Genomic DNA, 23,767 nt, shown 5'->3' with positions numbered 1-23,767 from the left:
CTGTTACTTCAGGCACTGCATGTCCCCTGTCAAATTACCTACAATGCACTGTTCTCAACATCATGTAGGCAGGCTTTTGCTGTTCTTCTGGAAAAATGATTGCAAAGTAATGATGAATGCAGGTGAAATGCCTTTTTAGGGGCTCAGGCACAAAGCACCCATTATGTGTCCAAGATGTAATTACATGCACGTAAATTAATTAAAACTCGCACAAAAGCAAGGGCAGATTTTCCTCAAGCATAAACACTTACATTAATAACAAACTGGAGACTGTAGCCTTTGATTACATTTACTGGTAATGGTGTGATGCTACAGTGTGCAGGCTCGGCAGCAGCTTTGCAGAGTGACCAAGGAGACAATTAACTAGAGGCCAATGTCTCAGTGGTGGTGGTGGGAGGGCATTATAGTATTAGCATTATATTATTATTTGAGGAAACAAGTGTGGCCAGAGTCTGATTTGTCACAGAATATTAGCTAGCCAAATAAAAACACATTGTGCACAGTCACTGAGTCCTGATTTTTGTTTCCTTCACAGTTCTGTCCATTGAGCTGCGTAGGAACCGCCTGGACCTGATCCTGAAGCAGAACCTCTCCAAAGGACTGAGCCATGCCCTGCAGAGAGCCCTGAATGACTCCACAGCTAACGCACAGGTCAGTGTCTCTTAAAACTTCAGCTATAATAACCACAGGGTAGTGGGTAGTAACTCACCGCCTTGCAACCACAGGTCAGTAACCAGTAACCACAGTGAACAGGTTTGGAGTTTACGGAGCTGTATGTGATGCTCAGAGATTAACATAGCAGCACACCACTTTTGCTGTGTAAAGATATAGTAAAGTAGTGGTGTCCTTAGTAGAAAATGAAGTCACCCTTCCTTGGTGTGTGTGTGTGTGTTGTAATCCGAGCTTCTCTGTTCTTTGTTGTGGTAGCCGGCATGTATATTGGTACATGTGAGTCCCTGCGTGTGTTTCCTACTGGCCAGCAAATCACCACTGCTTTGCGCCAGAGTCCTGGATAGGCTGGATCCTCCACCTGTCCTGGTACCGCAACGTGCAATAGTGCACCTGCCCCACCACCTACACATATGACCAATAAGTTCCACAACCGACCTGACCCATCGACACAAAATCTGCAGCCCGACCCCAAACTGCAAATCCTATTATAACCATATACTTTCAAATAATCAGTTGAAGTGTTAAAGTTAAAGTGATCATTTTGGGCCATTTCATTCATGTGAAACTAAGATGTCCTATTTTACAATGAACATAATTCAGGAAATAGGATTTAAATGAATATTTTGTGCTTATTCTCATAATACTGAGCAGCACATCTCCACAGTTAAAGTGCCTGAGAGGAATACACCTGATTGAAGTGACTCTCATGTTCCAGTTAGTGCCACAGATAGAGCCGTCAGTATTCGGAAGATTAAATTGGTATAACATGAACGTAAATTATTATTATTATCATTTTGTTTTAGTATTTTCATTATCCAACACCCGCATGTTTTACCCAGATCAGAACCCAGAAATAAAATGACAAAATACCACCTAGGAATCATCATCTTTTTTAGGATCAGGCACCTGTGCAGTGCAGGACTCTAATCTGCGCTGCACTCATATGGAGGGTGCTGCTGATAACGTATCCACGGCGTTGTCATGGAAGCATAATGTCGAATGTATGTAAGTGAGTAAAGTTATCTCAGAGTAAAATGCCGCAGTACAGAACATTTGCAGAGGTTAAATGGTTTTCAGAGCTTTAGCTTTTCTTTGCTTATAATATACCAATTTTCCCTTTGCAGTCAATATGTACTCACCGGCTCCCAACAGGTCTGCACGCTCTTGATGTAAATTAGATGACCACAGAGTGTCTGCTTCATCATACTGAGGAAAAGTGCTTTTCTATCTAATGAAATAATCTAATCTTTAAATCTTAATTTTTGCCACATTGTTGGCTCTTGATGTGTGCAGATATCCTATTCTTGAGTGAGTCATCACTTTATAATATTCTACAGTATTCATCATTTTCTCCTTCTGCTCATTCACATCACAAGGACTCATCTGAATGGTGCTAGAAAGGAACAGAGAGAGGTGACTAATGCAGACAGCGTTTGAATAGAAAGACCTGTTGAATAGTCAGGCAGTGTTCGCTCAGAGAGGTTAGACACACACACACACACACACACACACACACACACATCCTCTCTCTCACACAAACATGGTGATGGAAAATGAATCCAGAACAAATGATTATTTTTCTTTTTTCCTGCATCACAGCAGTGCAGTCAACTGATCTGTCTATTCTGTTGCTATCAGTGGATCGTTTTTTGTCTCTCTTTTGATTTGTCCAACCTCTCTTTCACTCCATTTCAACCCAGTCTATTTCTATTTCTTCTTCATCTTTTCCATCTCTTCTCAAGCGATCACTCTCTCGCCCTCTTCCTGTGCATTTCTCAATATTTACCTTTCTCGTATTGCTCCCCTCCTCCATCTCCTCTATCTGATTGCTCCCTCGGTTTAAGTCGATTGATTTTCTGCCAACATGTCTGTCTCGCCTGTCTGTTGGTCTGCCTGTCTCGCCTGCCTGCCTCACTGTCTGTCCACCTGCCTCTCTTCATCTCGCTGTCTGTCTGTCTGTCTTCATCTGCTTGCTTTTTTCTATTTTTATCCAGTTGTTTGTCAGCCCGCACTGGGAGTGACTCAGTGTCTCTAAGCTCCAGTCCACTTTCATCTACCCCTCTAACACACACACACACACACACACACACACACACACACACACACACACACACAAACCTCAGCTCTCATCCTCTCCATCAGATAACGCAGACTATTATTTGGAAATCTGGATCAGTCTATTGAGAGACAGCAGCATGTGTAAAATTGGCCAAAGCCGTCATATGTAGGCAGTGTTTTGAGGCATTGTTGATGAGCAAATATTGGCTTCAGCGGGGACAGGGGCTGTCAGACAGCATGAAATTAGCATGCAGCAGTATTTAACGTGTTGCATCATTGAACAATGTGATCAACCATAATTGCTTGCAAAATTGGCCGGTTTTACAGCTTTAAATTGTTACTGGGGAGAAAGAAGTGACAGCAGAGGGCAGGGGCAGGTCTGGTTAGCTTTATTAGATACAACACTGCTGCTCAAGTATGCAAAACAAACAAGGTCAAATATAAAGCGTGTAGCTTCTTCAGAGTGCAGGGTGAATTCAGAATGGGTCACATTTCATTTTGACCCCATGTGTAGCAATTATAAGTGGTATATAAACAATACATGGTTCATAACACTCTTAAAAATTCTTATTGACATATTTATACTTAAAAGAACTCATCAAACCCACATCAGTTTATTACAGACTATTTTAAATCCAAACCCAAACCTACATAGAACTTGTACACATGTTCAGTCACTTGGCAAATGTGTAATACAGATGTGTTTATTAATTGTCACATAAAACCACATATACGAGCAGCTGAATTGTTAAATCTCAACTAATAAGCTGTTGAAATTTTACAGATACTCTATAAACTATCTGTGGGCGAATAAAGTGTTTTGAACTACTAAATTATATCCTTATCCTAATAACTTTGCAGATTGAAGTCTAAAACCTCTGCAAACATGGATCATGTACAAAGGCCTGTTCTTGGGATGACTCAGCAGTCATCCAGATAACTCACTAAACCAGATTCATGCGCTACGAGTAGAGCTCTGATTTTCTGCAGGAGCCTGATTGGGCTTGACCTGATCCGCCGGGTTTGTGCTGGGCTGGAATGTAATTTGTCATTATTCCCCTGGGCATGAATCTGGTGACGTTCTTGTCAATTTGTGTTGTTTTTTTTTAATGAAACCAGCAGTTTTCATGCACAAATGTCAGGGATTTTAATGGACTCAATTAAGAGGGAAAGAGAGATAGAGACGTGGGGACTATGACTGAGAGAGGGAACTAGAACCGAGGATGAGAGACAGTCAGGGACGGAAAACGAGAGAAAGAGAGAAGGGCTGCGAGGCAACTTGGTTGCAATTTTTGATTCTGCCTTCCCAGCCATGGGAGAGACGTGCTTACCATGCTGCAAAGAGCGGTGATCATCACCTGCAATGTATGGCCATGCACTGCCTCTGCTCACAGGATGCACCAAGCGGTGTGGCTCACTCTGTGGCTGGAGCAGCTATGTGACCGCCCACCAGCCACATGACTTGCCCACTTTCAGTCCACGATCAGCCCTCTTTGCTCCTTGGTCTGCAAGCGAAAACCCTGAAGAAAACTCAAGCTGAGCTAAGTTAGCCTTAAGGTAGCTGTGAATTGTTCATTTAAAAGAGAGGTGGTTAAGGCTAGGATTAGGGTAGGGGCCTTCATCTTGTAACTTAAAAGGTATATCACATCTTCATCAAAAATGAGTGAAGTAAATGTGCTTGGATTATTGCTGTGTTTGGACTCATTTAGTCACTACAAGTCGCATTACAGCAGAGTTCATCAAATTGTCGCGTTGGTGGGTTTGTTTTGTCCTAGAGGTGGGCAAGGTATGTAGGGGCATGTCATCTATGCAGCTATACATGTCTCTCTCTGCCAAACCTGTCATGCATGAGACGACAGCCTGTTGAAATAAGGAAGAGAAGAAAGAGAAGTGGAAACATGTCAATATTTAAAAAGATATGTTATATAAAATACCTTTTGTACTGTAGAAATTTGGGTTTTTAACTGGGCTTGGGCCCAAAACTGCTGCTGTGGGTCGGGCTCAGGTCGGCTCAGACAGAAACTGTGCAGGTTGATGTAGGGTTGGGCCAGATTTTTTAGGCCCAATCAGATCTCTAGCTACTTGTACTGTTGTATAGTAGTAACAAAGTCGATAAGTAACGATACATTGATCTGAATCGAAATATTGCTTTATTGGTTAACATCATCGGTGCAAAGTGAAAACATCAATACATATCACGTAGTAAGATATGCCTTTATTTTGAAATTCCTGTGGCCTTTGTGTCACTGTTTATATTCCAATCAAACCTTCTTCCTAAACACTGCTAGCGGCCTAGTGCTGGGCAGATAATGGTAAGCAGCCAAGACCTCAGGGCTGAATAGAGTCAAATCTGTTGTAAACACAGCTTATTTAGGGTTACTACTATTAATGAGGACACAGGAGACCAGGTAGAACTTGCCGGCAGGCATGCATTCAGTTTAAACATCAGACCAGGACAGCACACTAGTTCCCACACACAGCACTGGAGGGCATAACAGTGTCTCTGAAGGGACAAACTTAAGCTCAAATCAATATGATATTGTATTGTGATGAAACTTTTGATTTTCACCCTCGCTAATTATGCTATTTAGTACTGATACATGCTTATAAAAAGTAAACTATAGGTAACTTGTCAGGATTGTGTGACTGGATATTTTACTTTTACAGCACATTTTTTTTCAGTGCTAATGATGGATGTGCTTCTTCTATAGACCTTACTGCATTATAATGAAAACATTACCTCATGCAAGTCAGTTTGTCAAGTTAGTACAGTTAATACTTAAAACCTAAAGTAAAGTAATTTTTCTAATAGATTCATGAGTAACCAGTTATACAATATTCATATATACAGGCTTATTATACGTATATTAACACATTAAACACATGTACAAATCCCTCCCAGGTAGATTTATACATGTGTTTAAAATGATATAAGTATATTATGCTCACATACTGGGGGATGTGCTAATGCTCATAGAGAACAGGAGAGGAGAGGGAAAGAAGGATGAAGGAAAAGGAAAGAGCCATAGTAACAACAGCCACAGCTGCTCAGTGTGGATGAAGGTGGAGGGTAGAGGAAGGTGGGCGGTGTATAGTTCCAGAAATACGAATCTTGACTCACCACCAATTGTTGTCTGTATGTGTTTTTCCAGGACACAGTTAGTCAGATTTATGACTGTTGAAGGCTCAGGCTAAAATATGCCCTCGAGGCAGATTTGGCTTTTAATAAAAAAAAAAAAAAAAAAAAAAAAAATATATATATATATATATATATATATATATATATATATATATAAAAAAATACCCAGGGATTATAAATATCCCTAGTCTGATGCATTTGTATTCTAAACCCGTAGCTAGTACAACATGTATTAGAAAATGGTGCTTTACACCTCGTCTCCCGTATAGTCTTGTTTCACCTGGTAGCACTGATTTCTCCTCTGATACCGAGTGTCTGGTTCTTCTTTGCAGTAAAGGTGCTTTGAAGTAAGAACAAAAATCCTCTAGACATACTAGCATCACCATGTTTTTAAGATACATGTACACAGCCTCTCTTGATAAACAGATGTAAGTGCAGTTTAAAAAACACATACAACTTGAGTTTTCTTTTTTGTCCCTCTTCCTCTCTTTCACAGGTGGAACATGATGACTGCAGCCCCCACAACGTGACGCTGGGTTACTACGTGACCAGCGGCAAAACCGTCTACATTTCCTCCTTGGTGGTTGAGGCGCTGCACGTTTACGGTTTTGACAAGCTGCTGTCGGACATCAGGCAGCACACTCCACTGGTTAAGGCAGTCCTGGTTCCCGTGGCAACCTGGCTGCCCGCTCCAAGCATTCACCTGCAGCTGAAAACAGGTGATGAAACCTGATGGAGGATAGGATATGATAGATCAACCTTTACATAACAAAGATCTTACAAACACGGTCTGGTGATGTTAATTCTGGAGGTGGGGAGTAAAAGGATAAAGAATAACAGAGGTTAGAGAAATGCAGAGAGGAGGAGGGAGGGAATGAGAGCAGAAGGAGAGCAGAGCGATAGAGAATGCAACGAGAGTACAGGAGGGAGACACAGGGGAAGAGTAGAGCAGAGACAAAATTAGAAAATTCTGATTACATGTCTGCTCTCCTTTACTCTTCTCTGATACCCTAAATCCCATACAAACTCCCATGATTGCAGAGCAAAGGCAAATTGGTCCATTCACTTAGTCAGCCTCTTAAGCCTCTTAAAAAAACACATTTTAGCACGGGCACACACACACACACACACACACACACACACACACACACACACACACACACACACACACACACACACTCATCTAAATGGAGTCTTGTGGGAACAAGGGTAGGAAAATCAGTGCAGTTAACAAATTGCTATTTAAAAGATACATGTGCAGATTGGAAACCCTTTACTTTTCTAAACTGAGAATCATATTTTTTTGTTTTTTTTTTAATTCATGTTTGTCCAGTGTTCGAGTTCACTTCAGCTCAGCAGATGGAATGTTGGAGATATTGCGGTAGTGTTAATGATTACAGATTTCTTTCTATCTTTATTTTTTTTTTTAAATTTCTTTTTTCTTGTACATAATTACTCCTCGGGCTGGGTTATATATTGATATTATGTTGATATTGTGACATGAGACTAGCTATGTCCTAGGAAAGCACCCTTTTGTGCTTGTATAGATAGCAGCTGTTGAAAACATAAACAGAACATGTGGATGTCCTGAAAAAACCTTTAATTTTACTTTGACGAATTTTAAGTACATACACACCTGTGTTTATTTTCTACGCCAGCGACCACAGATAATGTTGTTATAAGCATCTTTGACTTGTATGCTCATAATTTTACACTTGTGTAAACACTCTGTTTCTCCACCAAACATGTTTGTATGTCTGGCCAATGAATGTTGGACCCAAGCAGCAACCTCCAAGGCTGAAAAAGTAAAGCCAACATGGAAGTGCTAAAAACTGTAGTTCCTTAAATGGCCACTTGAGGCTTGCTAAAAGCCAGTCAATCCCCAGAGACCTCCATGTTAAAATACACAACTTTACAGCAGAAATGGTACAAAAAACGCTTTTGGTTTCTATGACTAATTTCTCTGTTCATAACAACTGTGCGGGGGAGGGGGGATTTTTATATAACTCACCTGTTAACATTTTATTATAATCAAGGGTGGGCCATTGTCTGCAGACAGTGTGACTTGTGGTCTCAGTCAAATCTCAAATATGGTCACTTCTGGCTTAAGAAAAAAAATAAAAATGCGATGGGGGAAATGCCGAACCGGAGCCTTCAAAACGGGTGTCCACAGCCCAATTGGTGATGTCACAGTGGCAACACCCATTATTTTTACAGTCTATGATTTGACCACACATTTACTATTAATTCTGGGAGTCAGTCACTATCTGTCAAAGTCAATTTGTTTAAGAATCATTGACAGTCATTAATGGTTAATGCCCTTGCATAGCTTAACAGGCTATTGCACTCCGCCATACTTCTGTTGCCGTATTGCATGTGCACCCTTCGTCACCTACGTTATCATTAACTGTATAAGGGTCTATATTGCTTTGAATTATTCTCATAACAAAAATTTTTTTATTGAAGAAGATGATCAATTGGTACAGTCCATTTCAGTTTCTATAAGGCAGTTTTTCATTATATTATATATTATTTTAGATCCATGTGGGCGCTAAAATATAATATAAATCATATTATGTAATAATATTATTTATTATTATTATTATTATTATTATTATTTAATATTATGAAATAACCAACAAGGACATTTTCATATCCTAAACCTGGTGGCTTTAATCACTGACGGGAAACAACAAATATCTGTGCTTGTGTCCTCAACATTTGCAGTAATACCAACTGAACTATGGTACATGGCCAAATTACATATTTGATTGCTTGCAGTGTGTATTACTGTCCTGTATTAGTAAGCAGCTGTGTATGAAATAGGCACTTTAGGCAAGAACAAAAATCCATTTTTGGCTTGTTCAGCTCATAAACCATAAATACACAGTATAATGCCAATTCACCATCCACAGCACAATTTGCATAAGATTACCAACTGGGTCAACACTGTTTGTGCCTGCAATGTGTTGCAGACTAAGAGACCAGAGAAGGATGTAGAGCCTTTGAGATGTAGCCGGCGCTCGTAAGCACCACGACGTATAAATTTAGGTCAGAATATTGTTCCACCTCTCCTCTCCCAGTCCATTTAGAGTTTATTTAAAAAGAGCGGAGAAAGACAGAGTACAGGGAGAGAATGGAGGGCGACTGCAGTAAAAGGACTGAGACAACATTAATAACATCCTCCGTAATCTGCTGATGGACTCAATATTGTTTACCCTGTTCTCCCCGGTGAGGAGCTGCGTGACACTGACAGACAACTACACTTTTAGTTGTTCTCATTTTAGATAGTGGAGATAATCCTCTTTCTCTGTCTCACTGCCTAGGTTTATCGCTCACACAGGAAGCATCTATCTAGAGCAATACTTTCATTAATACCTAAAACACAGACCCAGATACAGATTCCAGATACAGCTTGATAAAATAGATTGTTGTAGCGTTCCTAAATAATTTCTCTTGTTCTTCAGATAGTAGCTCTGATATCAGATGATCGTTGTTGGTTTTACAGACGCATTTATATGAACTGTTTAAACTTTAAACAATACTAATCGTGATATACTATGTGAGCACAGGCTTCAAACCACATATGAATTGTCAAAGCAAAATGTCATTGTCTGTAGCCATACCTTCTTAAAGGAAAACTTTAGTATTTTTCAATCTGTATCCTATTTTCCTGTGTGTTGTGTTTGAGAGATTGATGGGGACAACAATTTTTTAAACTGGTCCACTACCGACAGAGAGGGCTGCAGCTGTGGTGAAACAGGCTGCAATATAAACACACGGGGCATTAAGGACCGTCAGTTTACGTCCCCTAAAAGTGCTTGTTTTGTTGTACCTTTCACTTGATCCAGTCTTTGTTATTGTGTGTAACCAAGTCTCACTCAAGGAGAAGTCTCTCTCTGAAATCTCACAAGAGGTGGCTTGTTGCAGGAACACAGCGAGGGACACATCAGTGAGAGTCGGAGAGAGGAATGCCTGGAAGAATGTGTTGTGCCGCGATGTTAGAATTTAGTAGGAGAGGGTTTGGTTATTTGCAAAAATCAACAACATTCATTATGTTATTAAAATATTTATATCATTTAAGTTATTAATTAATATAAAAATGATAGGGCACTACCCCAGAATCAGAGGCCAATCACCAACCTGTGCATCTAGTGTCAAAAAGGGGTGTTCATTTAAAAATGTTAATATCTAACAGCTATTTTACATAAGTAAGTTGAACACTGAAGACTTGGGTCCAAAAACTGACCTTCACAGCCAGCAACACATACAAAATGATCATAGATAACTGCTCTTTAAAGCACAACAGAGTTTAACTTTAGCAATACTGATGGATAATTTATAACACTTCAATTAATAACTATTTTTTGCTAATAACCAAACCGGCTCTTACCAAATACCAACAGAGTAAATTGACGTAAACTGACGGTGCCAAATGCCCTATGTATTCACATTATGGTCTGTTCCACCGCTTCTGGCAGCAGCGCCCTCTGTCAGTACTGGCCTAATTTTCAAAAAATTCCCATCTCCAGTAGTTACTTAATGCAAAACGTAGGAAATATGGTCCATGTTAAAAAATACCAAAGTCACCCTTTAAATCAAGTTTCTATACACACTTTACATTGTTCACTTGTACTTTCATACATAACTTACTTTTTTGAAGTATGGGAAGTATTAAACAAATACAGTTTATATTCTTAAAAAGACACATTTAAAAATTGTAAGCTGTCCGACATATCAAGAACCATCAAAACTATATCTTATCAAATTAAGGACCTTAATATTTTGAGACTTGGTAGTCTTTAAAACAGCATAAATCATGTACTGATTTGTAGGGAGTAGTTGCCATTTGTTTCTGTCAGCTTGTTTGGTTTTAATTATCCCCTTTTTGTTTTGTACTGTTTATTTAATATTACTGTTAATTATTTACAAATTGAAATAATTGCCATTTCAGTATCAGTTAAATATAATTTTCTATCTTCCCCTGCAGTGTTGAGGTTCGTCGGCCCTACAGATAACATCTACTCCTGCAGTTTTGTCCAGATGTTGGAGCAGAGGCTGGAAAACGCCTTCGACGAGGCTCAGGACAAAGTGCTGGAGACCTACAACAGGCTCACTGTGGAGGTACCACATTGGCTCATGGGGCTATTTTTAGTACAAAGTGCAGACAGCCAAATATGTCATATTTGCATGCAGCATGCTAATCAGGCTAATGTGAGTAATGAAGCTGGAGGTAAAATTCTGGACATTTGCAACAATGCAACTTGCAACATGCCCGCTAGATTGTGACTGCATTGTTGCTCTTCCACAGTGTGTGTGTGTGCTTTCCTGCAAATTAACACACAAAACACAGAATATAGCTCTGTAATTATTCAATAAAAGGTCACAATAGTCAAAAGGTTTGGGAGCAATTTACATTTTAAGGAGGGAGTGATTGTAGCAGCATATAATGGTTTATTTCCACAAACAAAATCAAAGATCATTCCTCTGTAGTGCTGCTTTATGATTAAACCCTTTCAATTATTCTTCTTCTCTCCTCTTTCTTTCTCTCTTTCTCATCTCTGTGACTATTAAGGTACTCTCATGACTGCAGGATATACAAGCACACGCCATCATGATCATAAACTGGGTCTCAGCAAGCAGAGGCAGATATAGGGTCCATTCATAATTCATCCTCTGAAATATTAACACTCATGGAGGAATGTGATGGGAATTCCTCGTATCTCGTATCATCATCTGCTTTGCTATGGTGACTCAGTCACATTGTTTTCAGAGCGCCACACAGGTCTTATTATAGAAAGACAAAAAACAGTGTTCATTCAAAGTGTCATACTGTGTCTGGAGCTCTGTTATGCATTCTTTATGGGCATCTGAGACATTTGGTATGATACCATTAAATATTTCTGTATGGATGTTTGAATTATACATGTGCTGCCGGTTTATGTGTTAGCTATAAATAAAGAATTGCATAATTATTCCAATATTGCAAAAATGGTGTGTTTCTCAGATCCAGAGCGTGTCCCAGGATCCAGGCTCTCCGTCAGTCTCTCTGGTGTATGTGGTGAAGAATCAGGATGCAATTCTTAACGGGACGATCTCCAGCGGCCTCCTCAACCAGCTGACCGCAGAGCTGGTGGGATACTTTCTGTTCTACCCACCCATGGTCATCGCTGAGCGTAAGTAACACCACAGCACGCCTGAAGGTCCTCAGAGACAGCCATGGTGATGACACATACTAGGTCTAACTAATAATCAGTATATTTGAGTGTCATGTCAACTGTCTGATTAATCTGCTGCCTTCATCACTGTTGTGCAGTCATTCTTTAGCTGGTCTACAGATGAACTCTTATTAAAGGTAGCCTGTGAAATTTTCTTATAAACAAACAAAATAAATGTTTACATTCTGTTTTTTTAACCAAGATGCATGAGATGCAGTGGCAACCTCTAGGGATGTAAAATGAAGCCAAAGTGGAAGTGCATAAACTGCAGTTCTTCGAATGGCCACTTGAGGCTGGCTCCAAAAGCGAGACAAATATTCAACTTTTGGACTTGTGCATTCATCAGTGTTTACAAGACATTTAATGTTTGTTGCCTTTATTTATTTATTTTATTTATTGCCTTTATTTAACCAGGTCGGTCCCGTTGAGACACAATGATCTCCAAACCTGATTTTTGCAGTTCATGACAACTGTAGCGGGGCTGAATTTTTATATAACTCACCCGTTTACATTTCATTAAGGCTTAAACTTACGCATAAGTAAGGGTGTGGCTGCTTTGATTGACAGGCTGTCTGCAAGCCGATGCTACGGCTAATGAGTCAGATCCACCCCTCACTCCTCCACAGCTCTACCCTCTTGTTCAAGAATGGTTAATTCAATACCAAGATCTTGACAGCCAAAATGCCAAACTTTAGACTGCAAAACGGGAATCCACAAACCGACACCTATTTTAAAATACGATGAATCCTTTAATTTTTTATCTCTACGCTTAATAACTAACAGTCTTTTGGTGGTCAGAGATCACTGTGACCTTACAGAGCATGTTTTTGGCCATAACTCATAACTAAAGAAGTCGTGCGCTAATTATGAGAACATTTCACACAAATGTCTAATAGGATAAAATGATAAAGCTGATGACATTTTATATCCAAAAGGTTTTGCAAAAACACTTTTCTGGCCATTATTCAACATCATAACTGAGGAACAGAAGGAGACATTTGGTCAGATACTGAATTGGTGACACTAATCTCGAGTGCCCATCTTGAAACTGTGATATAGATCTTACTATAACTATAACTGCAAGTATTACTATAGCTCCTCGATGCTGGGTTGAAGATGTGGGTGAAGCATCCATGTTTCACCAAAAAATATGCCTAATACCTTTTATCAAGTTCCTTCAAACTCTTCACTACAAATATTTAAAGAGTCTAGACAGACATTGACGTAAACTGTAACTTGACTGGTTGGTGGAGGCATAAAAACATGAGGCAATAATTCTGTTTTGAAACTTTGTTGAATTGACCCTTGAAAGTACTAATTCATACAATAGCAAATTAGTATGAATCATGCCAGTGAACATACTTTTGTTGTATTTAATTCTGTGTTTAATCCAAACAGCTCTGATGATCACAGTGCTCTCTATACAATTAAAGCTCACATATATTTATGGAAATCTGCAAGTGAGGTCATCTGGCACTTTGTGTGGATCCTTTGGGCAGCCAGCAGCTACATAAGTTGGCATCGCTGCTCGTGAACATAACATCCCTCGTTCATTGCTCATTTCTAAGCAATCACATCAACACAGAGTTGTTTTACTCCTATGGCGACACATTAAAACATGGCTAGCATTGTCTAACCCACAATTAATGGTGCGTGGCCAACAAATTAAAGTTCAGTCAGAGTGCTTGATACTCATTCACTTGATGTACCTCCAAGCCATCTTCTCAGAGGCACTGCTGGGCAATTATGATGCATTTGTAATTATTCACAGAGTGCTGTTAGTGGAAAATGAAAATGAGTAATTTATCTGTGGATGGGGCACGTGGCTCTGACAGTTGCAAACACAAATATCCAGTTTGTAATGTTATGCTAAATGCTGCAGTAACATCAACTCATCCTTTTGAGTCAGTGCACCATGCTAGAGCTTATTTTCATGACCCTATCGAAAACAGCATTATGTCTGCCATTTTAGGAGTTTCATTCAAAGTGACATTAAAGAGCGCTGAGGTACATCACAAAACAGGATTGGTGTTGACATTCTACTGACTTGACATTATGTTGTCCTAATGGGTGTTATTTTAGCTCACTCTGACACACTGCATGATGCTCTCCCCATTAAAGCCAGTGTTTGTTTCTAGTTTTAAAGGTGACTTTTAGACGTGGAAATCTTTGTTAGAATTTGTATCATCTCTCTAACTGTTATACCAAAAAAATCTTCCTCTTTTGCATTATAATCTCCAAAGTAAAGAGCACACTAACAGGCTTGGCCGTGCTGATTTGTGTCTTTTTTAACAGCAAAAAAAAAGTCTAATGTGGCAAGGAAGTGTTAGAGGCATATTTTTTTCCTAACTAGCTTTGGCGTTACCCTCGGGCTGTGAAGGTTGACTTGAAAACACAACAAGGATAGAAACTGTGCCCACATCCCTGCTGCGTGCCTTTGTATGAGCTTTTCAGCAGCAGCAAGGGAACAAGTGTACAGAGCTGAGCCTGAATCCCGAGAAACATTGTTTTTTTTTTTTTTTACATACAGAGCTTTATTTCGGTCTTGAAAGGCTCACCAGACAGAGGTTGGAGGTAGGATGGAGGACTGTCAGCAGTAAAGGATTACAATGTTGACACAAAGGAACAAAGATATTTTGAGCTGAAGAGGGGACAGAAAATGACCTAACCCGGCCTAGTGTGTCTCAGCTGGAGTTGTCCCGGTGATGAGAAGGCCACTCCTGCTGTTTGTGTTCTTACCACAGAGCCTTACATTAGGAAGAGTCAGGCTTCTTTATGCTAATTTTATAGTCATTGCCTAACAGTTGTTGTCCTGCCTGCTCTCTGTAGCAGTGTGCTGCTGGGCTGAGACAGACTACCATAGTCATATGTAAGATGCTTTCAGCAAAACAGACTGCTGAGAACCATAGAGTCCACTGCAGGGCATTGAATGATTCATGATTTAGCGTATGTTTGACCTGAGGGGAATTCAGGAATACTCTATATTGTATAAGTAAAGTAGGATGTCAGATGATATTATGGCCTCTGGCATAGAAGAGACCTCAGATTTGAACCCTGTCATTAATGATTACTAATTTGTTTTTCCACATACATTAAGAATGAGAAATAGTTGTGGCCTGGACTATTTGACATATATCCTTCGCCTTTAAAGATGTACATTGTAAACTTCCATCCATTTCTAGACAAAAAATAAGACAGAACCAGACAGGTGAACAGGATAAACATTTAACAAGAATTACCGTCAAACTTTGATTCCAGTAAGTTAATTATTTTTTGTGTCAGAAGTTTTCTGAAATTTCATGTTGAAATATGCAAATGAGGTATTGCTAATTTAATATGCGCTTTTTTGCAAACATTTCCAGAACAGAAATCTGAACTAAAATAAGCAACTGAATCTGTATTTTGGACATTTACCTTCCACTGGTTTGAAAGAAGACATGTTGTGGAAGCAAAATAGCCCAAAATCTTAAAATTGTCCAGTTCATGAAAAAGTGTTTTCAACTGTAGCGGTAGTAGGTTTAGGCTACTGAAGTGCTGCAACAGTGGCCCAAATGACTATCATGTGTGAGGGTCATGCATCGTCATGAACTCATATGAAACATGTTTGCAGTAAGAGAGTCACCATAAGAGAGTCACCATATCCACATAATAGGCGATAATATGTTGATGTAATTGATGTGCAGTTTGTTGTCAATTGCTGCCTCCAAGTTTACAAAAGTAACTGATAAGTTCTGATTTAAGGTCAGGGAAATATAACGGTTTCAATCTTTCTTTAACCTAACTCGTGTGCTTTGAGTTGACTTATAACCATAAAACTTTATGCTATGGTGATCAAGAAACTTCTACAAAAGGTTGACAGTAATTACTTTGCATATACATTCATTAACAACAATTTCCCATATATTATAATAAAAAATGTTGTAATGAGGGCAGCATTAGACAAAAATATTTGGTAATGCACTTCAGGTGTATATTTATGATTCAGTTTTTAGAAGGAAGCAAGGTATTCCTGGATACTTTTTATTGGCAAAATGTTGGCTGGTTGAGTATAACTACTGCAGGCATAGGCCAGATCAGGTCCAGTAAGAGTCATTTTGTGTTTTGTTCCAATGTGCAATCATTCAATTTGTCTCTCAAACATTAGTCATCTTAAAAAGGCACATGATAATAGACATTAATTACAGTAAATGTTAATCACTGCAGCAGTACACACAGACATTTGTTTTATTTAACTGCAACTATTAAAAGACATTATGAACGGCCATGGACCCCGTAGATGAGCCTCTTGAGCTCAGTTTGTATTCCGCTCCAGCCTCTAATGCCATCTGTGAGATTTTAAAAAGGGCAAACAGCTGTACAGCTCCTATCATCTGAATCATGCCATCGGCAATCTGTTGTCCATGTCCCCTGAATGAGCTAATTTTAGCCTGGTGAGATTAGATTAGTATCTATTTGTGCAAACTCTCAACACCCAAAGGGCTAAAACATCACACTTCACATGGGCACATCCAAGCCCACTTGGCATCACCACGAAAACCCTGTCTGTTCCCTTAAATAAGAAGCATCTTTTACTCATCCTGAAGCAGACAAATTATTACAGAATGTTTACAGATTGATTAGATTAATTGTGGGTTGAAAAATGGCTGTAAATATTCACAGATACATGAGTCACAATAGTGAATAGTCTAGACATGTATTGGTGCAGACGCACTGGCTGTGGTTTATACTGAGAGCATCAATGTATGATCAATTCTCATGTGATCAAAGCCGCCTGGATATCGACCTGCACTATCTGCTTACATGTAAGGGAGTCTATGTGGCATCTGCCTCCGTGTCTACAGCATGTAACAATTTAACTGGAGACTCACTCACAATTTCTTCTTTGGTCAATATCAGAAATGTGCCCTCTTTCGCGCTCCCCTTCCAACAGTAGAGCAAATTTATACACTGCAGTGAAGGCAGATTAAAGACAGTCATGATGTCCTTTTTTTTAGAATGAGAGTGGGGTTGGCTTTTACTTTCGCCTGCGAGTGTGTTAACAAAGGCTAACTGACCATCCTGCATAGTATACCTTTAACATAACATTACATCATGAGCTTTGCTTATGAAGAACCTTTATCTTGGATAAGATTAATTGCCTGTTGAGGGTCGCAGGGGGGCTGGAGCATTTCCTAACTGACACTGGGCGAGAGGTGGGGTACATCCTGGACAGGTCACCCAACTATCGCAGGGCTGATATATAGAGACAGACAACACTCACATTCGCACCTACCACCAATTTGGAGTCACTAATTAACCTGCATGACTTTGGACTGTGGGAGGAAGCTGGAGTACCCTGAGAAAACCCACACTGACACGAGGAGACCACCCTAGGTTTGAACCAGGAACCCTCTTGTTGTGAGGCGACAATGCTAACTGTTGCACTACCATGCTGCCAATTCCTACACATTACATTACATTACATTTTTCTTTTTTTGGTCATTTGTTTGCAGTGCACATATGACGGATGTTTGATTATACTCAGCAGTTTGCAAGATTCTTTGATGTTAAGTTGTTATTGTATTAATATGGTATGAGTCACAAATTAAGCATATGATGTCATTTGAGTCTCTGTCTGTGCTGTGGTCATACTGAAGACCCAGCTTGTCTTCTGTTAATTCCAAAAAGCTGCTGCTGAGATGATCAAAACATGGATTTTTTATGGGCAGAACTACTCAGCTGGTTGTTAGGGAATGCAAATGTGTGGTTCTTACATGTTGGATATACAGTAGCTTGAGTCAGTGATGGAGAGAATAAAAGACCATGTATTTTCATAAAACTGCTGTTTGTTTTACTTTGAAGAATAGAGCTGGCAATATTCTATATTTTTCCTCACGTTGATGAATGAAAGAGACAAAATGATTAAAATAAAATGATTAAAACAACATTTATTTGATTCAGTCACTGCCTGTGTGCCAAAGCAGCCGCAGCCAAAAACACATCAATGAGCCACATTGTGAGCCACACACTGTAGTTTACTTCCCCACATACACCGTCTTGCACTGTAAATACTCACCAGAGCACCAATTGTGTATTACTTTGCAGTCAGAAATAGTCCTTGAACATTTGCTAAAACATAGCAGTTTTTGAGGCTTTGGAGTATGTTTTTGTGTAACACATTTTTTAAGAATGACATCTTCCCTAAGAATGACTGAGCTTTGGGCTGAGTGTCACAGACAGACTGGAAGTCATATTTGGAGAGCCACAATTAATTGTTGGTCTTCTCAAGGGATTTGTTGACAGTAAGACAAATATAGAGTAACTCCAGCCTCTTCCTTTAAACCTCTTATTTTACATTTGCTTATCAATAGATTGGAGCAGGAGCTTTTTCTGTTTTTTCCCCTAACACTGCAGCGTTAATGACATGAATGTGCTGGATTTGTCGGCCCGCTGAGCTGATTCTCTAAAGAGCACTGAATGTGTCTGAACCGTAACACTTCAGTGCTGTTTGTCTTAAGTGTTTATGTGAGCGTGTTGTTGAGGAAGAGCTCAGAGTGGATGTAAATGTGCTCACAGAAGCATCAGGAAGGTGGCAGCAGACAGGCAGACAGTGAGCGTGCTCAACAGAAACACTCGCTGGTATTAACAAGTAGCGCTGCTGCAGCGCCATTGACTTGAGCTAAACACAACTCTCGGCAGACAGCCAGCTCGGAGGAGTTAGGTGGAGACAGATGGTGAACCAGGCAGATGGGAAATAAGGAGGGAGAGGTTGAAGGATGAGTAGGACACAGAAAGAGGCTGACGGACTGAGGGGGTGATGATGGGTAGATAAAAACGGAAGGAGACAGTCGGCTGGATGGAAAGGAACAGGCGTTTTAGGAAATGAATAGGCTGACAGGTAAACAGGTAGAGAACAAAGCACGCAGGCAGAAAGACAGGGTGATAGCTGGTGTAGATGGAGAGAGGAAGCAGAGAGTGAGTGGTAAGAAAGGTTATAATGAAACCTGACAAGAAGTGTTTAATCGTATTTTATCTCCTCCTCTGCAGATCTGCTGCTACGGCACACAAAAATCCTGCTGTCATATTTAAATGGCTTCCATGGATCTCTTAAAAAACTTTTAAACAACTCATAATAAATAATAAGTATATATGAAATAAATACATGAATAAAAAAGATTTCCTAAACTTGACTCAGGAGTATTAACACCCCAATTAAAGACATTTAACACATTATTTAGGTTTACTTTCTGATTTTCATGTTGATGCTATCAAATAAAATCTTATTTTTTGTGCAAATAGGCATCTCCAAGTTCAGCTGAAGCCCATGTGAGGCTTTAGCAGTCTGAATGAGACAAACAGAAATGTTCCTATTTTTTTTTTTTTTTTTAGCATATCGGGAATTTCTTGTCTAACTTGGAGCTGTCACATTATGTGCCTCAACAAAACAGAGAATACCTGAGGAGAGTATTAGGTGATATTACCCAACAGTCCGACATTTTAAGGCATGTTTATACCATAGACTGTTTAAAATAATAGATGTAGCCACTTTGACGTCACTGATTGGTTTGTGGACTCTATTATGAAGCCTTAAGTTTGGCATTTTGACCATCGCCATCTTGTTTTTTGGAGCCAGAAGTGACTATATTTGGACAAGAGAGGGAGAACACTGAGTGTTAAGTGCTAACTTAGCTATTCATTTATAGCCATGGTTAACTGTGATAATACTAATACTATTGCTTATTTTCATGAGCCAAAAACTGCCTTAAAAATATTAAATTTAAACGTACAGTGCTTAAAAAACTGAACGTTCTCTTTTAGTACAACCAAACTTTTTTAGGCAAACAAAATGTTACAGTTAACTTTCATGAACAGCAAACACACTGAAACAGCAACAGATATGGCCATGCCCTAGGATTGCGGCATGGTTACGCCATGGAAATTTCCAATATGCTAATAAATAAATAAATAAATAAATAAATAAATAAATAAACAGAAACATTTCTGTTTGTCTCATTCAGACTGCTAAAGCCTTAAACTTTGGCTTCAACATTGTCGCCGTGGTAGCAACTTGTCAACAGGCAGAACCCATCTGTCACAAAGGGGCCAGTCCTTCATTATGTATAACTTTAAGCCTTAATAAAATGTAAAGAGTTATATAAAATTCACCCCGTACAGTTGTCATGAATGATAAAATTAGCTATAAAGATCAAAACAGTTTTTTGTACCAGGCTGGTAACATGTTAACTTCTGCTGTAAAGTTGGACATTTTAACATGAGGGTCTGTGGGAATTGACTCTGTTTTGGAGCCAGCCTCAAGTGACCATTCGAGGAACTGCAATTTGTGGCACTTTGGCTTCTCATTGTCTTAACATACCAGCCCAGGAGGTTGCCGCTTGGTTTCTTTGGTTTGTCACATCTTGTTAAAAACAAGATAAAATGATCCATCTATTTTTTTTTTTTTTTAGAAAATTGTTTTAAAAGGTGAAAAGGAAGTAGGAGGTAGTTGCCTTAACTGTAGTGGCACAATTGTAACACATACGTTTTTCTCTTGCTACATTATGTCAGCATGAGATCATCATGTAAGTATGTGGCCAGCGCTAAACATCCCTGTGAAATATCAACAGGATCCATCTACTCTGCATCCAGCAGCTCATTCATAACAGGTGTTACATTTTGCCCAGATTTGTGAACACATCTTAATTACGTAACGTGTATATTTATAATAATATGTATGTAAAACTATATATTCCGGCAGGTTGTCAATAAAACTTGCAAATATAAATGGACTATGTGGCTGTGGCATAGACCGTAAGGCTTAGAGATTTGGGGTGTTGCTTGGTTGACCCTCCAGGGGTCAGTGTGCAGTTACACACAGGCCTCCCCAAAAACCATGTGCTCTGTGGTCAGTCAGATGTTATTCAATTCTTGTCTGATTTAGGTTAGAGTTGTACAGTATTTCTGCAACTTCCATCAATCAAATTTGCTAACTATGTAGGTGTAATCAATGTATTTGCGAGCAAAGAAGGAAATGGATCCGCCACATTACATATGTACACTCACCAACCACTTTATTAGGTACACCTGTTTAACTGCTTGTCAATGCAAATAGCTAAACAGCCAATCACGTGGCAGCAACTCAGTGCATTTAGGCATGTAGACATGGTCATGACAACCTGCTGAAGTTCAAACCGAGCATCAGAATGAGGAAGAAATGTAATTTAATTGACTTTGAGCATGGCATGGTTGTTGGTGCCAGACAGGCTGGTCTGAGTATTTCCTGAATTAGCAGATCTACTGGGATTTTCACACACATCCATCTCTAGGGTTTACAGAGGATAGTCTGAAAAAGAGAAAATATCCAGTGAGCAGCAGTTCTCTGGGTGAAAATGCCTTGTTGATGCCAGAGGTCAGAGCAGAATGGCCAGACTGGTTCAAGATGATAGAAAGGCAACAGTAACTCAAAGAACCAGGAGTTACAACCAAGGTCTGCACAAGACCGTCTCTGAATGAACAACACGTCGAACCTTGAAGCAGATGGGCTACAGCAGCAGAAGATCACACCGGGTGCCACTCCTGTCTGCTAACAACAGGAAACTGAGGCTACAGTTCACACAGGCTCACCAAAACTGGAACTGGAAAAACGTTGCCTGATGTGATGAGTCTTAATTTCTGTCATTCAGATGGTAGGGTCAGAATTCGCCGTAAACAACATGAAAGCATGGATCCATCCTGCTTTGTATCAATGGTTCAGGCTGGTGGTGGTGGTGTAATGGTGTGGGGGATATTTTCTTAGCACACTTTGGGCCCCTTAGTACCAACCGGGCATCGTTTAAACACCACAGCCTACCTGAGTATTGTTGCTGACCGTGTCCATCCCTTTATGACCACAGTGTACCCATCTTCTGATGGCTACTTCCAGCAGGATAACACACAATGTCACAAAGCTCAAATCATCTCGAACTGGTTTCTTGAACATGACAATGAGTTCACTGAACTCCAATGGCCTCCACAGTCACCAGATCTCAATCCAATAGAGCACCTTTGGGATGTGGTGGATATTTGCATCATGGATGTGCAGCCGACAAATCTGCAGCAACTGCGTGATGCTATCATGTCAATATGGACCAAAATCTCTGAGGAATGTTTCCAGCACCTTGTTGCCACCAAGAATTAAGTCAGCCCTGAAGGCAAAAAGGGTTAAATTCATTTGCCTGAAGTTATTACATATGTAGGTAAAACAGTCTCTGAATAAGAGTGAAAAGTGAAATATGTTACAGTTGTGGTGACTCTCCCTACAGTATGTGTGCAATTTAGGAAATGCGCTATAAACTGGTCTGGTTCCCAAAATTCAGGAGGTGTTACAAAAGTCCTAAATTGAGTTCTCTTAAAAGAGCAAATACCTGAAACTTTCTCTCTCTGGCTTTCTCTTTTCAGCCCTGGAATACCATAATCTCAACACATCGATGGCAACCAAGAACTATTGGGTGATAACAGGTAAATTGCTTTTGCACTCACCCACACACACACGCATACACACACGTACACACACACAAGTAAAGTGCTACTGGGTGATCAGCGGTAATCAAGAGCCGCATCGATTGGACAAAACAGCAGTTAGTTAAATGCCCTGGCGCTCGTTGTTGTGCAATTCAGCAGAATAGTATTGGCTCTCTCATTTTCCCTCCCTCCCTCCCCGTCTTAACACCCCCTCCTCTCGCCTGCTTGCTCCCTGGCCAGCCCGCTTACACTCTCTGTGTTCAGAGTGTCTTTAGCTGCTCTGTTCCTGGGAAAATCTATTGATGTATAATTCACAGCTTCCTGACTGGGGCAGAGGGAGAGATCACTTCACATCACATCATGGCCGGTGTGTGAATGTGCTGAAGTGTGTGTGTGTGTGTGTGTGTGTGTGTGTGTGTGTGTGTGTGTGTGTGTGTGTGAAGTCGGTCCACATAGCCTGTAGTAAGAGACACACTCAGGAGCAAGACTGATGCAAGCACCTGTGTGTATATGTGTTTTTATATGTGTGTGTTTGAGGTGGAGACACACAGTGTGTCGCTGCAGCTGTAATAGAAGTGTCTGGGTGCACAGCTTTTAAATGGAAGAGATCATCTCACCCTCTCTTATGTCCCACTCATCTCCCGTCTCTTGTTTATCTTTCCCTCTCTCCTCCCTTCTTCTCCGCATTATCCTAAAATGATTCCCTTCTGACATTTTCTCTCCTCTTCCATCTCCTTACTCTTCTTCCTCTCACATATCCCCTCCTCTCACCCAATCTCTCCTTCCCTCCCTTGTCTCCTCTCCTTCTCACGTTGTCTTCCCCCTGCCATCCTCCATCCCTTCACCCATCTCCTCTTTTGCCCCTTTTTGCCTGCCTTAACACCTCTATACCCCCTTAATCCCTCCTCTGTCCTCTCTTGTCTGTCCTCACAGTGATCCAGGATGTGGACAGCTCCTCCCTGGAGGCTAACTACCAGAGCTTTGCCAGCCTGATGGAGCAGCGGCTGGCTGAGCTCTTCCTGGTGGCTGGCAGGCAGGGCTCTCGGATTGCGCGATCTCGGCGGGCCACCACTGTGGGGAGCTACACCGTGCAGGTGGGTGGGAAAAGGATGTTTGTGTGTCATTTAGTGTATAACAAGTGGTGATGGCAGGATTGTTTATGCTCATAAAAGAATCAGTTTGCACGAGATGATGCAAGAGTTTC

At 40.2% G+C, this 23,767-nt stretch overlaps 1 protein-coding gene across 2 annotated transcripts in view; it reads left to right on the top strand.

Annotated features, from left to right (window-relative positions):
* The window catches only part of kiaa1549la (KIAA1549-like a), a 130,453-nt gene that overhangs the window by 51,822 nt on the left and 54,864 nt on the right, over window positions 1-23,767 (top strand). For both annotated transcript variants that reach the window (XM_049573634.1, XM_049573633.1), the window contains exons 4-9: window positions 536-651; window positions 6,366-6,588; window positions 10,860-10,993; window positions 11,877-12,045; window positions 22,501-22,560; window positions 23,497-23,657. In XM_049573634.1, the coding sequence (XP_049429591.1) occupies window positions 536-651; window positions 6,366-6,588; window positions 10,860-10,993; window positions 11,877-12,045; window positions 22,501-22,560; window positions 23,497-23,657 (863 nt within the window). The remainder of the gene's footprint in view (window positions 1-535; window positions 652-6,365; window positions 6,589-10,859; window positions 10,994-11,876; window positions 12,046-22,500; window positions 22,561-23,496; window positions 23,658-23,767) is intronic.

This window comes from Epinephelus fuscoguttatus, linkage group LG4 (assembly GCF_011397635.1).
Source record: "Epinephelus fuscoguttatus linkage group LG4, E.fuscoguttatus.final_Chr_v1".
NCBI lineage: Eukaryota > Metazoa > Chordata > Actinopteri > Perciformes > Serranidae > Epinephelus > Epinephelus fuscoguttatus.
This window is presented reverse-complemented; position numbering and strand designations above follow the sequence as displayed.